Source organism: Taurulus bubalis, assembly GCF_910589615.1.
Source record: "Taurulus bubalis genome assembly, chromosome: 16".
In the NCBI taxonomy this organism is placed as follows: Eukaryota; Metazoa; Chordata; class Actinopteri; order Perciformes; family Cottidae; genus Taurulus; species Taurulus bubalis.
In genome coordinates, this window is record NC_136604.1 from 4,021,695 (window position 1) to 4,037,977 (window position 16,283).

The 16,283-nt window shown below is 42.8% G+C and overlaps 1 protein-coding gene across 1 annotated transcript; it reads left to right on the forward strand.

Moving 5' to 3' along the window:
• Positions 1–974: 974 nt before the first annotated feature.
• On the forward strand, positions 975–13,309 carry gsk3aa (glycogen synthase kinase 3 alpha a; the record flags this gene model as incomplete). Its single annotated transcript, XM_079232440.1, has 11 exons — positions 975–1,155; positions 4,621–4,706; positions 8,540–8,641; positions 8,863–8,946; positions 9,377–9,487; positions 9,688–9,818; positions 10,840–11,044; positions 11,185–11,280; positions 11,944–12,130; positions 12,602–12,679; positions 13,248–13,309. Exons 1-11 carry the CDS (start codon positions 981–983, stop codon positions 13,307–13,309), a joined length of 1,317 nt encoding a protein of 438 aa, XP_079088566.1. The 5' UTR covers positions 975–980.
• Positions 13,310–16,283: the final 2,974 nt, after the last annotated feature.

Consider the following 16,283-nt stretch of genomic DNA (forward strand, 5'->3'; position numbering starts at 1 on the left):
TGCACATTACAGAAGGGGACAAAGGACTCCCTGGTTTATTAAAATATCTACATCCAGAATGGCAGTGGGCACAAGAGCTGCAAAAGAATCCACACATGACAACATTCTACTATAGACAAATGAACCCAGCAGGCAAATCCCCAAAATCTTTGGAAAACATGAGTGTGTACTTTTCCAACTGGCCTTTATAAGCATCTCAGTGTTAAGTGTGTTTATTGGATTAGCCTTTCAGATTCAGGTCATACTGGGTCAGAGGTGGGTTAAGGTAAGAGGACCTGGTCAGAGAGCCTTCCATATCTTAAAAAAAAAACCTTGGGGAAGATAAAAGTCCCGACAGCCTGTCCCTAGGCCTTTGAGATACTGAAGTATGTTGTTTTACCAACACAAGCCATATTACTGATTATATTGAATACAATTACAAAACAAATATGTAAGCATTATCACAATGCTGAACCTCCCAAGTGGTCTTTTTGAAAATATTATTACACTTTTACAAGCAGAAAAAATACCATGGTTACAAATTGCTGCATGTGCCAGCTACACTACTCTGTAATGTAAAACTAATTTCTGAGGCAATAAAACAAAGTGGTGGGCAACTTGTTACGAACAGGCCAAATTATGTGTGTTTTATGTGAATACTAAACTGTTTAGTCTTTTATTTTTATGGTAATGTGCACTGTGAGCGTTGTTCTTTCCTTGGCCTACATCCACAGTCATTTTGAATGTGTAGTTGTTTTGGTTCGTGAAAGCCTGTGCAGCAAACCTGAGCAACAGCTACTTCGAACTTCGTTTCCCAGGTGGCATTGCGAGCGGTCTGTTTCTAGGTGTCTAGCAACAGCTATCAGCCCAGACAGCCGGCGGCAACGGGAGCGGTATTTCTCGGTGTGTCTTTCCACGATTATTCGCTGCCGGGTATCCATAATTAATAGTCAATTGGCTGAAAATAGGGAAAGAAACAACCCTGAACCCTGCACAGAGATATGAGCGGCAGCGGGCGGCCCAGGACCAGCTCGTTTGCTGAGCCGCCAGGTGTTCCAGGAACCGCCGCTGTGTCCACCGGATCAGCCGCTGCCGTGGGGAGCAGCACAGGAAAGTCCGGGGTCCCGCAGGCCTCCGGCAGCAGCTCGTCGGGATGCTCGAACCTTAAGCTTGCCAGTAAGTCCTAATTAGCTTCCAGCTCTTTGTCGTAGTCGGTCTATCCAATAAATTATAGTATGTGTGTTTACCTCAAACACACCTGCCAGTGTTATATTTTATATTCCGGAGGAAAGTCATTATTGCTCCTGTGGTAGTGGTAACCAACTTGCTAGCATGCTAACCAGCTAGCATGCTAACCAGCTATCCTGCTAACCTGCTAACTAGCTAGCCTGCTAACGTTAGCCACTTGTTTTGTATGTTACTAGTTCCCCGTCCGGCCGATGGACGTAACGTTTTTCAGCCCTACTGATGTCAAACTAAGCCGCTGGCTGGTCATCACTATAACCCAGTGTTACGTCAGTCATTTTGAACGAATAATCTGATGCACTAATGTGAAATTACAACGCGAGGACCTGTTTTATTTCACTGTGGTCAATGTGAGTGAGCAGTAAAACGGGGCTCCGTTGTTCTTTGTGGCCAAGCTGGACCGCAAACACCCGAGCTCGAGTGTTGCATTCAAGGGTCTTTTTTTCGTGGGTGTCGTTGAGAGCGGCATTAGCTATCAGCCTGGAGGAGGGTCAGGGCGGAAAGTTGCCTTTTCACCAAGGTCACCTGTGGGGCAAAGGCTTATCAGCAGGTGGCCGACGCCTGGAGGATGCAAGTGATGCATATCCAGCACACGAGCTGGGCTGTCTGCTGGGCTGTCTGCTGGGATGCCAAGGAGCAGGTTTCCTCTGTCTGAGATGGAGTTATAGTATGCCTCATAGTGTGTGTGTGTGTGTGTGTGTGTGTGTGTGTGTGTGTGTGTGTGTGTGTGTGTGTGTGTGTGTGTGTGTGTGCATGTGTGCGTGTGCATGTGTTAATCCAAACCTTATTAGCCATTAGCAGGCAGTTGATATTATAGCCCAACTGTGAGGTCACTTATAGTTCAAAGCAGTGTGACCCAGGTTTTCTCGCTCTCTCTGCTATGGCAACACTGCCGGAGGCCCTTAAAGCTCCAAATGTTGCCCTCAGCTGGTAAAGATGATTGATGGATACGTATGTCAGGTTTGGGAGACCTGGAGGCTACTTCAAGAGGCAGGATTAACCCAGTGAACCCGATATTTGTGAGAGAAAATTATTTGATTTGACATTTAAAATTACCGGTGAAATTATACTTGGACATGGAGAATTAAGTGATCTGTTATTATGAATAATAGTAGAGGATGTTTGATGATGAAACATTAAGGGTTTCTATTAAATACTCCAGTTTTTATAGGATAGTACTCAAGATAAAGACTCCAGAATGTGGTGTTTTGTGGCTAAATTTGGGGATTAAACTTAATTTTATGTTGTTTTTTTGGGGTGGGGTTACACAATGTTAACCTGAACAAAGAGATACAACTACTGACCAGTGGGAGGTAGATAATACGATTGTTACCCTCCTGCTTTATGACCTATTTCAATGTCATGGAATTTTTCCCTATATAACGTAGTTCATTTTCTACTGATTTTATTCCACTGAAATATTAATAAAAACACTCACAAATAGGTATTGATGTGACAAAATTTGAAAAATTGCGTGTTTTTCAGGGATTATTTCCTCCTGGAGACTAGAGTTTCCTTCTGTGAATGACAGGAAGCAGAGTGTCACAAACACTGAGCTCAGACACCATGAAACAGTGATAAAAACAGAGTAAGGCATCACCTTTATTATGATAGATTATTGACCTCAGAGATGTTTCAAACCTGTCCATGCATGTTTTTTTTTTCATACTGTAAAAAGAGGAGCAACGTGGACGGTCAGCATACGCGTATCCTTTATCCATCTCTCCTACTTTTAACCTGGCACCCAGTGTGAGTGTGTATTCAGGAACCGGGCCATTGAGTTAAAGAACCCCGTGACTCGGTCACTCCGCAGGCCTCACAGTTTCAGCTGTAACGGATATCACCGGCGTGCCCGTCGATTGAATGACCACCACACTTCAGTTGCTGAGGACAGTTCACCGTGTGTCCGTGGGTACAGACGTACGAGAACATCAGGACGTGTAGTTCTGGCTGTAAAAGGGCCATATCAATAAGTGCCTTGTCTTGTTTGGTAAACAAGGCATTGAGTATGTAGACACGGTCAGGGTGATGCAGCACAATGACAGCTGAATGGCAAAAGGCCGCTTCATTATTGAAGTGACATAGATAAGCAGAGAAAAATGAAATCTCGTCAACTGGCTATAACTATAAATTATTTTGTGTCAAAATTACTGAAATGTATCTGCAAATTTTAGTGGTTGATGAGTAAGGTGGCAGGTTAAGTAGCGCAACTTGACCAGAATACCTGTGCTTCCTTTCAACTCGACTCATCTGTCTCTCTACAACTGACATTTTACCTCCAATTGTTTGTGCTTTGACACGACCCCTCAGGTCAGCAACAAATGGCAAAAAAACAACAGCCTTTAGGTTCCTAATCCCGACAGTTTTAACTGCTCATATAATTTACTCTCACTTCTTTCAGCACTTCCATTTTAACTGCTGGTTCAAATCCTTCCTTTCAGCAATTGTATTTTAACTGCCACTTTGAGTGTTAAATGTTTCAACAGCAAAAAATATAAGCCACTAACACGTGCATTTTTATCCCAAAAATGTCCCTTGTAAACATAGTGGATTGTAAACCTGCTACAGAAGGATCAGAAGCTACATGTAGTATATTTTTCCTGTATTTAACCAGCCGAAATGACAGCAGGGACAGACATGCAACTCAAGCCGTCATCAGTTAAGAGGACTTACAAGTTGACTTTGTGTGTGTGCGTGTGCGTGCAAAAGTTTCCTTTTATAAACATCCGTTTAACATTGTTCGGTTTCAAAACTAAAGTTTCAAAATATCTTTTCCATCCCAAGTCCCAGACAACAGGAAGTTCCCGCAAGATTCCCAAACTGTCCGTGTGCCATGACGGGGAGAGCCCTATTATTAAAGCAGGTCAAAGTAGTGAGTATTATTGGCCATAATTATGTATAATAAAAGCATTTATTCTATCCTCTTAATTCTAGTTTAAACTAATACTTGTATGAAGGGCTGTTATCACTTAAAACCGTTTATTGGGACAAAGAAAGCGGTTGGCCTATTTTGGGGTTCATTCCCGGTTTAATTAGTCACGCTGTCTTGAATATGAACTCTACCATTCCTCTCTACTTCCCTGGAGGCGCTGTAAAGTTGTCATCCGTTCACCAGGCTGTCATTAACCTAAATATTCAGACGGCCAGCAAAAAGACGGCCCAAATGTTGAGGCTCGCTGCAGCAAGTGTCCTGGGTTGAATGTCGGGGGCGATTGTTTCGGTTACATTGGGAAGCCGTTTTATAACCTTGTAGGAGCCAGAAGTTTGACTTTAATCCATTTTTATAACTTCACAAGGTTTCGCACAGAATAACAATTGCCAAATGACCTGCTGTTGCACATTCTGAATCGCAACACTATTGTTGTATTTCCCCTAACATTGACCCTTGTTTCCTAGGAGACAGCGGGAAGGTGACAACAGTCGTGGCCACACCAGGTCAGGGACCGGACCGCCCACAGGAAGTCTCTTACACTGACATCAAGGTGAGTGAGGAAGCCAAACACAGGGTGTCACCAGAAGAAGCTCTGTCCTTTTTATAAGTAGTATAAAGTCAAACTTTATCACCTCATTACTCCAAATGACTGCAATATACATGCATCCGGAAAGTATTCACAGCCCTTAACTTTTTCCACATTTTGTTATGTTTCAGCCTTATTACAAAATGGATTAAATTAATTTTTTTCCTCAACATTCTTCACACAACACCCCATATTGACAAAGTGAAAAAATGTTTTGGGGAAATCTTTTCAAATCTATTCAAAATAAAGAACGAAAATGTAACATGTACATAAGTATTCACCAGAGGTGTCAAAAGTATTCACATTCATTACTCAAGTAGAAGTATAGATACTAGGGTTTAAAAATACTTCTGTAAAAGTTGAAGTATCAACTCAAGCTTTTTACTTAAGTAAAAGTGTAAAAGTACTGGTTTAAAAACTACTTAAAAGTATAAAAGTAATGTACGGGGATTTTTTTTCTTCCATTAAGGACAAACTCTTAAGCCGTGTCTCAGGGGCCTATAGTGCACTACCCCACCTCCCCCAAAACAATAATTTTTATAAAGGCCATAATGACTATAATGTTTTAAAATGTTGTGTTGAAAAATGTGGGATGCACTAGGCTACCCGTTTCAGCTGCATATATGCCCATTTAAAATGATCACATTTTATTACAATGCAAATACATAAAGTACCATATGTGTACTACTGAGCATTAACATGCGTTTCATGGAGCGGAAGACACGATAACTAGTTGCCTATAAATAATGTAATAGTGCAAAATAGGCGGCGGCGACTCCGACACAAACACTTAAAGCTGTGGTTCTCAAACTTTTTCTGTAAATAACATAATTGTGTGACTCATCTGTGCTTTTATAAATAACAGAATAAATAAAATTGCAATCACTTTCAAGTAAATCAGATTGTCCCATCAGACAATGTTTTGTGTAAGTTCTATCTGTGCAAAAAAGTACTCATATTTAGTTACTACTAAATAGCTCATTGTGGAAAACAATAAGTTTTAAATTTGTTTTGCCAAACAAAACAGAATGAGTGCAGATATGTGAGCCATCACGTTGTATCAGTATTAGTGGAGCAGTGAGCTGCTTTCCTCGACACATATGTTTTAAACGGGGTTGTAGATTTGATACGGCCTCTCTCAATTCATGCTCAATATTGAGCTTAGATCTGTTTTTTTATATTGAGAAACGCAACAGCAGGAAAAGACGAGCTCACGGCGTCGCGTCAAATCGCGCATGCGCAAGCTAACCTGTTAACAGCGTACCGTAACCATTTGTCCATGTATTTATTAATGACTTAGTTTTATATCCGTGTACTTTGTACTTTTGTAATATGTGAAGCCAGCAGCTCATTGTTGGTAGAAGACACGAGCACCGTGGCTCGTTTCACCTGGAGCAGGAGAGCTGCTCTGGGTTCAGAGAGCTGCTCCGGGTTAGGAGAGCTGCTGCGGTGCGAGGAGAACTCCGGTTGCTCCTCACAGGAGAGCTGCTGTTGCATCTTCACCCTGGGAGCGTTTAAAACGCAGATATAGCGGTCTACTTTTCACGCGACATTTTTCGACGCTCTCTGTCCGCTGGTGTGTGTGCTCAGTGCTCACCTGTATGTGTGTGTGTGTGTGTGTGTGTGTGTGTGTGTGTGTGTGTGTGTGTGTGTGCTCAGCGCTCACCTGTGTGCGCGCGCACGTATCTGTGGGCAACGGGGCGGAGAGGTTTTTTGTGTGTGTGTTTTTGAACGATGACAAGCCGGAGTGAAAACAAACCAAAATGAAATAGTAACGAGGCTATTTTTAAAATGTAGGGAGTAGTACAGATATTTGCGTGAAAATGTAAGGAGTAGAAGTAAAAAGTCGTCTGAAAAATAAATACTACAGTAAAGTATAGATACCCAAAATTTCTACTTAAGTAAGGTAACGAAGTATTTGTACTTCGTTACTTGACACCTCTGGTATTCACAGCCTTTGCCATGACACTCACACATTTAGCTCAGGTGCATCCTGTTTCCACTGTTCATCCTTGAGATGTTTCTACAACTTGATTGGAGTCCACTTGTGCTAAATCCGGTTGATTTGACATGAGTTAGAAAGGCACACACCTGTCTATATCAGGTGCCACAGTTGACAGTGCATGTCAGAGCACAAACCAAGCCATGAATTCCAAGGAATTGTCTGTAGACCTCCGAGACAGAATTGAATCGAGGCACAGATCTGGCGACGGGTACAGAGAAATGTCTGCATCATTGAAGGTCCCAATGAGCACCGTGGCCTCCATCATCCGTAAATGGAAGACGTTTGGAACTACCAGGACTCTTCCTAGAGTTGGCCGCCCAGCCAAACTGAGCGATCGGAGGGGAAGGCCTTAGTCAGGGAGGTGACCAAGATGGTCCCTCTGGCAGAGCTCCAGCGTTGCTCTATGGAGAGAGGAGAACCTTACAGAAGGACAACCATCTCTGCAGCACTCCACAAATCAGGCTTGTTTGGTAGAGAGGCCAGACGGAAGCCACTCCTCGGTAAAAATCACATGACAGCCCGCCTGAAGTTTGCCAAAAGACACCTGAAGGACTCTCAGACCATGAGAAACAAAATTCTCTGGTCTGATGAAAGAAAGATGAACTCTTTGGCCTGAATGCCAAGCGTCATGTCTGGAGGAAACCAGGCACTGCTCATCACCTGGCCAATACCATCCCTACAGTGAAGCATGGTGGTGGCAGCAGCATCATGCTGTGGGGATGGTTTTCAGTGGGAGGAACTGGGAGACTAGTCAGGATTGAGGGAAAGATGAATGCAGCAATGTACAGAGACATCCTTGAGGGAACACCTGCCAAGACAACAAAGGAGTGGGGACAACTCTGTGAATGTCCTTGAGTGGCCCAACCAGAGCCCTGATTTGAACCCGATTGAATATCTCTGGAGAGATCTGAAAATGGCTGTGCACCGACGCTCCCCATCCAACCTGATGGAATTTGAGAGTTTATGCAAAGCAGATTGGGAGAAACTGCGAATACTTTCCGGATGCACTGTGTCTGGCTGAAGTTGATAGGGTTGTTGTTCAATACAAGTGGCTCCATGATTACTTTGCCAGCTGCTGAGATTTATGGCTTTCAACGGTGACTTTATAGCCTACTTTCTGCAAGCCGTCTTCTCTCTGATCTGAAGAAGTGACATAATTGTGTCAGTAAGAGGCTATTGGAGTTACACGAGTTGAGATTGGTGTAACGGTTTCGTACCTTTGCAGGTCCTTCTGGTGGTTTCCTTTCATCACTTCTAAGATCACTTAATGTGTCTACAATAGTTTGCTCAAATACATTTATTGCACTTTCTTTCTTTTTTTTAATCTCAAAGTTGATTTATTATACTGGCTTATCTGCTGCAGGTTATCAAGCTATCGTATGAAACTACTGAACTGTGGAAGCGCTTGTAGTGAGCACGCCTCTCCGGGTCAAATTGAATACTATAAGTGGATGACGTAGAGTTTAACTCAGATTTATTTATTTGATTTGTCAAGCAGATTGCCATCTAATTGACAGAAGTATATTTATAACATGAGCATTAGGTAATGAAACGGTTTCTGTCCTTTCCCTCACCATGGTCTTGCTTGTGGTGAGGCTTTGCCGTTTCTTTCGGCCTACTTTGACCTTCTTCAAACAGATTGTTGCACCACTTTAACTGAAAATGAAGATAAACCCTCTAACCCTTTGTTGTTGTAGCTGGAACATGTCTGTAGTTTGTGCTTCACTGGATGAGCTCCAGTTGATTTCTTCAGTCCAGCGTCTGACCGTTTCCTCTTTTGGGAAAACCTCAGGTGATTGGCAATGGCTCGTTTGGTGTGGTGTACCAAGCTCGCCTCATCGACAGCCAAGAGATGGTGGCCATTAAGAAGGTTCTGCAGGATAAAAGGTTCAAGGTAATGAACTCATTTCTGTTCTGTTTCCTTTCATCTGCTCTTGGGTCAGACATTGTCTCCCACCAGTCAGATTTAGTTGTTGTTGCACGGTTGGTCTTGAAATAAGTGTACCTGTGTGGTTTGTGTTCTATGTACGTAAGGTTTTCCTGTCCTTGTTTTAAAGTTCCTCTCATGCTTGCATCGTTTTCTTGATTCCCCACCTTCGCTCATGTGTTTTGCAGAATCGGGAACTGCAGATCATGAGGAAGCTGGACCACTGCAACATCGTCCGGCTACGTTACTTCTTCTACTCCAGTGGAGAGAAGGTACAGCTCATGTGTTTGTTTGGTTCCTCCTTTGTACGTTTTTATGGTCAAACTAACTTTAGCTAAGTCACCATAGTAACTCACAGCACCATCGTTTAGGAGAGTGCAGTAAAACGGAGGAAATTATGTGTGCGCATAAAATATAACATTACACTGATGCAGCATAAGCAGAAATACCCCAACCCAGAAAAAAAGGGGAAGCGGTCCAATTCTTGCACTGGTAAATAAAGAAACACTGAATTTAGATTTTGTATATTCTGGAAACCAGATCCTGTCTGTGTTCCTTTTTTAAATGTTTAGATAATTAGATATTCGACTTGTAAATCAACAGTCTTGGCAGTTTGTGTTGCATGTGTAACAATATGTAGGGCCAACGTATATTAAATCATACATATTTAACACGGTGATCTCTCTCTCCTGTGCTGTACAGAAGGATGAAGTGTATCTCAACCTGGTGCTGGATTTTGTCCCTGAGACGGTCTACAGGGTCGCCAGGCATTTTAACAAGGCCAAGAGCATCATTCCTATCATATATGTGAAGGTAATCCTCTGCCTTTTTCTACCAAGACGTGTCTGTGTTTTGTAAATACTAATACGTATTGTTCTTTTTGAATGGCCTGTTCTTAAACATCTCACTACAACTCTAGCCCCATATTATTATTATTATTATTATTATTATTATTATTTCTGTTTTGTGTCGGCCCATTTTAACAGCATGTTCTTCTGTTGTGACCTCCTCAGGTGTACATGTACCAGTTGTTTCGTAGCCTGGCATACATCCATTCCCAGGGCGTGTGTCACAGAGACATCAAGCCCCAAAACCTGCTTGTCGACCCAGAAACTGCCATCCTCAAGCTGTGTGACTTTGGCAGGTGAGCTGCACGAGCAGATGGAAGAAGCGTTTTAACCACGGAGGAATCAAAAGATGTAGCGTGTGTGTGTGTGTGTGTGTGTGTGTGTGTGTGTGTGTGTGTGTGTGTGTGTGTGTGTGTGTGTGTGTGTGTGTGTGTGTGTGTGTGTGTGTGTGCGCGCGCAGAATGAACAGCATTACGCTGGTCTGTATTTATTCTCTATTGGGGTATTCAGTTTTTGACCTTGCAAATAATATCTGACGGTTTGAGTTCACCATTTCAAACAGCCCAGTGGCATCATGGGTATGTATTCAATATGGCAGACCTACTTCTTTATGAAGAAGTTTGTTCTCTCGGGTTGGGCCAGTGTAAAACATTAAACTAGTTTGAAAGCGAACAAATCATCGGACCGGTATACTGACTTGTATTACTGGGCGTCACTTGACTCAGCAGCCGCTCCCTACTGGAGCATGAGACTGAGAGCCCACAAATGAGAGTGTGTCCACTCCCGTCCACTTGGTGGCGGTAATTCACCTCTACGGTAGTTTGCCGACAACCAATTGGCAGACAAGTTGCCTCTTCCGCTTTTGACCCGCCTCTTTCGTTGGCTTAAAATAAGAAAAGTTGCTGTGGCGCAGATTAGTTTTCTTTAAACCTTGTCACTCCAAAAAACACATGAACTTTGTAGTAAAGAAGCATACCTCACCTGGTAGAGCGGTGTACCAAACCGTTACCTCCACTAGTGTTACAAACCTGATATTATGTTAATGTGTTGTCATGAAGTGTATTACTTATGCAATACAAGTGAGATGTATTGACATTGACACTGAGGCTAGGCTACTTTTTAATTTGCCACAATGTATCATAAAGTTGGCACAAATTCCAGTTGCATTGGCAGGTTAAACACGACTGTAGTCTATTGGGAGAGGAATAAACCAACAAACACTCGAGACGCATTTCCTCCACAATTCCATCCACTCGGACCTCGCCATTCTTTTCTGCCCTCTTTGTCGTTTTGATCAGATTTCTTGTATTTCCCCAGCGCCAAGCAGCTGGTCCGCGGAGAGCCCAACGTGTCGTATATCTGCTCTCGGTATTATCGCGCCCCCGAGCTCATTTTCGGTGCCACGGACTACACCGCAAACATTGACATCTGGTCAGCGGGCTGCGTACTGGCTGAGCTGCTGCTCGGACAACCCATATTCCCCGGTGACAGCGGGGTGGACCAGCTTGTCGAGATTATCAAGGTGAGTGCGTTTGATTAGGCGTTTTGTGTGCTGCTGACTGATGGTAGAGTCACTTGTAATTCCTCTTTTCAGTGGATTATAGGAGTTGGACATAAACTTGATTTAAATAATCACACTCATGCTCCTACATCTATTCTCAGGTGCTAGGAACCCCGACGAGGGAACAAATCCGAGAGATGAACCCAAACTACACAGAATTCAAGTTTCCTCAGATCAAAGCTCATCCATGGACCAAGGTGAGGACACACACCAGCAGTATGCTCACAGCCTGTTCATGACACGTAGAATGAATCCACGTCAATACACTTCACAGGGTATGAGACCAACTTTGTAAAGGTTTGCGTGGAGAGAACTCTGCAAAGGTTTTGAACTTCTACATGGATACAAAGGTATTTGTTCCAGAAAGTGAGAGACATCACGGCAGTTTGTCAGAACAAAAGAAGAGAAGACCTGTGGACAAGTTGTTGCCCACACAGTCTATTTGAATCTGCCAGCTGAAGCGCTTTAGTGCCCTCCTGCTGAAAGTCGATTAACCCTGTGACACTTTAAGAGTACAGAAACGAAGTAAAAACACAGAGAAGTGGCCCTTTAACATTTACTACAAAGCGGATAGCTTTCTACTCCAAAAACTGCGTGCCATTGCTTTTTATCGATGCGGAACTCTTCTTTCAGGGGGTTTCTTTGTGTTTTCTCTCTTCTTGAAGTCCTACAGCTTGTGTGCTAAAATGAAATGATGTAAATAGAGCAGCAGTGTCATGCTAACCTCCAATAGATAATACATTCTCGTCCTAACAGTTGTACAATTTAGGTACTGGATGGTTTTGATTCTTTAAAACCTACATAGTGCTTTACATTGATTTCTGGCAGCTACTTGGACTCACACCTTTCTCGTTGCTCAGGTGTTTAAACCTCGCACCCCTCCGGAGGCCATTGCCCTTTGCTCCCGGCTGCTGGAGTACACGCCGGCCTCCCGCTTCTCCCCACTAGAGGCCTGTTCGCACGCCTTCTTCGACGAGCTGCGCCAGCCAAACACACGACTGCCCAGCGGCAGAGAACTGCCGATGCTCTTCAACTTCAGCACCACAGGTACGAGTAGACGGACACTTTCCTTGCCTGATGCTGTTGGTGGGTGGAGAGAAAATACTTCCTATATGAAAGTGCTCACAACAAGGTCTGTGGATTATCTTGAGTAACCGGGTCAGGTTAAGACATTTTAAAAGATTGCCGTCTTGTTCTGTAAAATTGGAGAGAACAGACGTCTCTATTGCCGATAACTACGGCCCTAAACTATCTAGATTAATACATAACTACAGATGAGAGGAAAAATATGTATTTTAGATTTTTCATTTTCAATTGGTTTTGATTGTTGTGTTGACGTTATTCGTCGCCGTCTTCTTTGGCTAACTGTGGTGGCGTCTCGTGGTTTGTTTTCTGCCAGCGCAGTGACCTCAGAGGAGGTGCCATTAATGCGGCGTACACTATCCCATTGTTCTGGGACACTGTCCTCTTGGTAAATGACTCATCATGAAATAAAAACTCTTCTTTTATTTTCTGCAGAGCTGTCCATCCAGCCGCAGCTGAACTCGACCCTCATTCCTCCTCACGCTCGCTCTCACACAGCTGCTTCCGCCCACGGTGGGAACTCTTCTGTCCATGTTACAATGTTATTGTCAATATCGCAGCGTTCAGACATTACAAGTAAAACATTTGGAATTAAATTGATTTAGCACATTTATTTAAAATGTTATGTACTCAATTTTAATTAGCTAGGTAGGGAAAGTCGGTCTATTTTATTTATTTCATTCATTTGTGTCAAAAGGACTTTTTGTTTTGTTCCGATAGTCATACAGGATTATTCTAGGCTGGAACTGACTGCTTTTATAACAAATATATTTATTCATTTTTCACAGTTTTCTTTGACGATTATTGGATTTTCTTTTTCTTTACAAATGTTTGACATTCCGATTTTCTTTCTCACAGCTATTATTGACAGCAAGACTTAAGAGGTTCTTTACTTTATTTGCAAAAAAACGTGCAATTCAAACCAAAAGGAAATAATTTATTATATTTTTATCCAAATAGCAAACCTCGCACCTCTCCAGAGTCTTATACTGTACATCCCCATTATGTAAAATCCTGCTGTTTGTGTCGTGGACCGTCTGTTCACCTCTGACTGTCCTTCGTTGTCTCTTGTGTCCTTCAGATGGTACCGGTTCTGATTCATCTCAACACAGTTCAGTACCAGGATCTCTTAACAGCATCTGAAGCAGCTTCTCACCTGCCTGCCTGCGAGCCTCACCCTTATCTCAACACACACACACTCTCTCACACACACACACACACACACACACACACTCTCTCTCTACTGCTTTCCTCCATGCTGCTTGCTCTCCTCTTAGATGATCTGTTTTTGTACAGTGAATGCATTGAACAAACAAACATTAGCTCTTTAGCTGCCAGCGGTGGAAACTACGGCAGGTGATTGTTACACACACACACACACACACACACACACACACAGAGAGAGGCGCGTCTCGCTGCTGCTCAGGTGGTCTGTGAAGGTTCAATAGTGGGGGCTGGTCCTCTGTAATATAACCTTTTTTTTCTTTTTCTTTATAATTGTGTTTAATTTATTTGACTAATAGAACGCATCATGTGGTCGCAAAACATTTTGTCGCCAGAGTTTATTTTATTTTTTATTCCACCTAAGATTATTTTTGTTATATTCTTCCTTGTTTTTGTTTATTTTTTTTGCATCTGAACTGTACACTGCCTGAGCGAGAGCAGAAGTAGCCCCACAGGTCATAAAGGATGTTTTGTTCAACTCAGGGTGGGAGAGCGGATGCTGGGGAGGATACATTCCTTCATCCTCCAGCTACGTTATTTTAACCAATCCAGCCTGATGTTAGGGTGTAAATGAATCTCCCACGTCTTGATCATTCACTCACTCACGTGGCAGGTAGAGTGGAAAACCTCATCAGCAGCCATTCTCAGTGTTTGGTGATTCTGGGTTCAGTGGCTCCTTCACTCCATACAGACCGGACTGGAAACTGCTTGTTTCCTGATCTAGAGAGTTTTGTCTGGTAAAGGCGTGAAATATTCCACGTAGAAAACAGTTCCCCTACATGACCTCAGTTGTCGTAACAATATAGGTTATATATTTCCAGCTTTTATCAGTGATTTTTGTTGGACTCATTCCCACACCAGAGGAAGATCCCCCAACTCCTGCTTTTCTTCTTCAGCTCCAAACTTATTTAGACCTGTAAATGTTGGTTGTATAGACAGTGTGCGGTTCGGCTAAACGCAGATCTAGAAAACGAGCCTTTTTTAAATGGAGCAAAAATAATTCCGATCGTAGTCGTGTAAATATTAGTACATCACTGGACTCGGTACGCTGCTCGCTCTCTGTCCTCGCAGCTAGTTAGTTGTGTTCACGATTAGATAAAAAAGCAGCAGTGCTCTGAAACCGCTGTCCTGGGTCACCACAGCTCGGCTAAGGAACTAGAGATTCTGTTTCACGACCATCAATGCTTCTTGAAGAAACCTTTTCCAGAATTTACTTACCAATTTAAGACCCTTTTAAACCAAACGGAAGAAAAGAAAGAAACCTGACAGCCTTCGCTGCTGGAGATGTGTGTGTGTGTGTCGATGTGGGGGAAGCGGCTGTTCTAGGACGCGTCTGTAGAGGTGTGTTCCACGGAAATTTGGCTTGATTTTTTTATTTATTTTTTAATATAAAAAAAAAACGTGTTTTTCATTTGAGATTTTTAAACGGAAAAACGTTCACTGTCTTCATGATGTGGTTCACGAGAAGCAGTGAAAACGTTTGAATCAGGGCCGTTGCTGCTTTTAAGAAGCCTGTTTTTGTTTTAAGATAAATTACATTTTAAAGCTACGAAAAGTATTAAAATGTGGTTACTTAAACGTGGCGCCTATTTTATCATGTTCCTGTGTGTTGATTGGGACAAAAATAATAATAGCTTTTTGAAGTCGGTCCAGCATTGAGCTCAGAGGTCTGCTATGTAATCTGCCGAGAGCTGAAACTGGACTGAGTTGGAAAGAGAAGTGCAGAGAAGACTTTGTTGTGTTGGAGAGCAGAAAGCGTGACTTCTTGTTCATCCAAAAGATTTTCATTGTCGCGACTGAACATTTAGCTAATTGGTGACGACGTGGATCCGGCCGGACCCTCGAGACGCGCAAACAGACCGAATCACGTTTTTTATTTCTCAGTTCCCTTTTCCCCCATAATGTTGTGAGACACGTCTGATAACACTGCAAGGAGCACATTGAGCGGACCCGAGCGGGTACGTTGAGCCCGGTTCAGGACTCTCTCCCTCAATACTGGAGCGTTTTCTAAGTCCCTGTGAGTTACTCAGACAGAAGTTACCCTTTAATGGCTTCCCTGTTACAACTCCCTATACTGTCTGTAGTCGTACAGAAAACAATCGGCTTGTCTTAACGTTTAGTTTTCATTTCACAACCTTCTAAAGATGTCGTACTAAACTGTAAGATCCCATGAAATCCATCGGCAGATCTAACATCCAATCAAAAGGTCTTCCCCTTCAGCTGAAACGTGTCCTGATGTCGAGGAAATGAAATGTAATCCTGTTGATTAAATGCAGCGGAGAAACTTAAGAATGCCTGCACAGGGATTTCATGTTCTCTCAAACTCGCCACAAGGGTGGGGCTTAATGTCGATGTATTTATTAGTTTTTGGGGACGAGAATCAGATGTCGGTTCATTTCAGCCGAAGAGGGCTTTGAGCGGCTTCTTTAGCGAACTGTAGGTTCTCTTATAAACTCAAATATCTCTGAGGCGAATCAGGATGGCAGCTTCATGTGAATAGTAGTTCAACAGGAATCTTAAAGCAGGGGACTTCCTGTTAGGTGACCGTGTTTGTGCGCTCCTTGTAATTCTATCTTTGAGAGGACCAATTTGGAATTAGACCCCGAAAGAAAGTTAGAAAAGAGACATTTGGGGTCACGGGTCAGAGAATGTATCTCAAGAACAGAAGGCCATTTTCCAACCTGCCAGTCTGAACAGTGTTTTTGGGGTTAGAGCAGTCAACAATACAGATGTTTAGTAAGCAGTACAGACCACTTGAAAGTTTGTAGTATATTTGATACTATTGCTCATGCAGTTTCCACACTGCAGCCATGTTTGCTTTTTCTCTTCTTTAGTTTTTTTATTCCACCACTTTGGGCACATTCACATTGGTTTTATACGAGGAGAGTGGAGA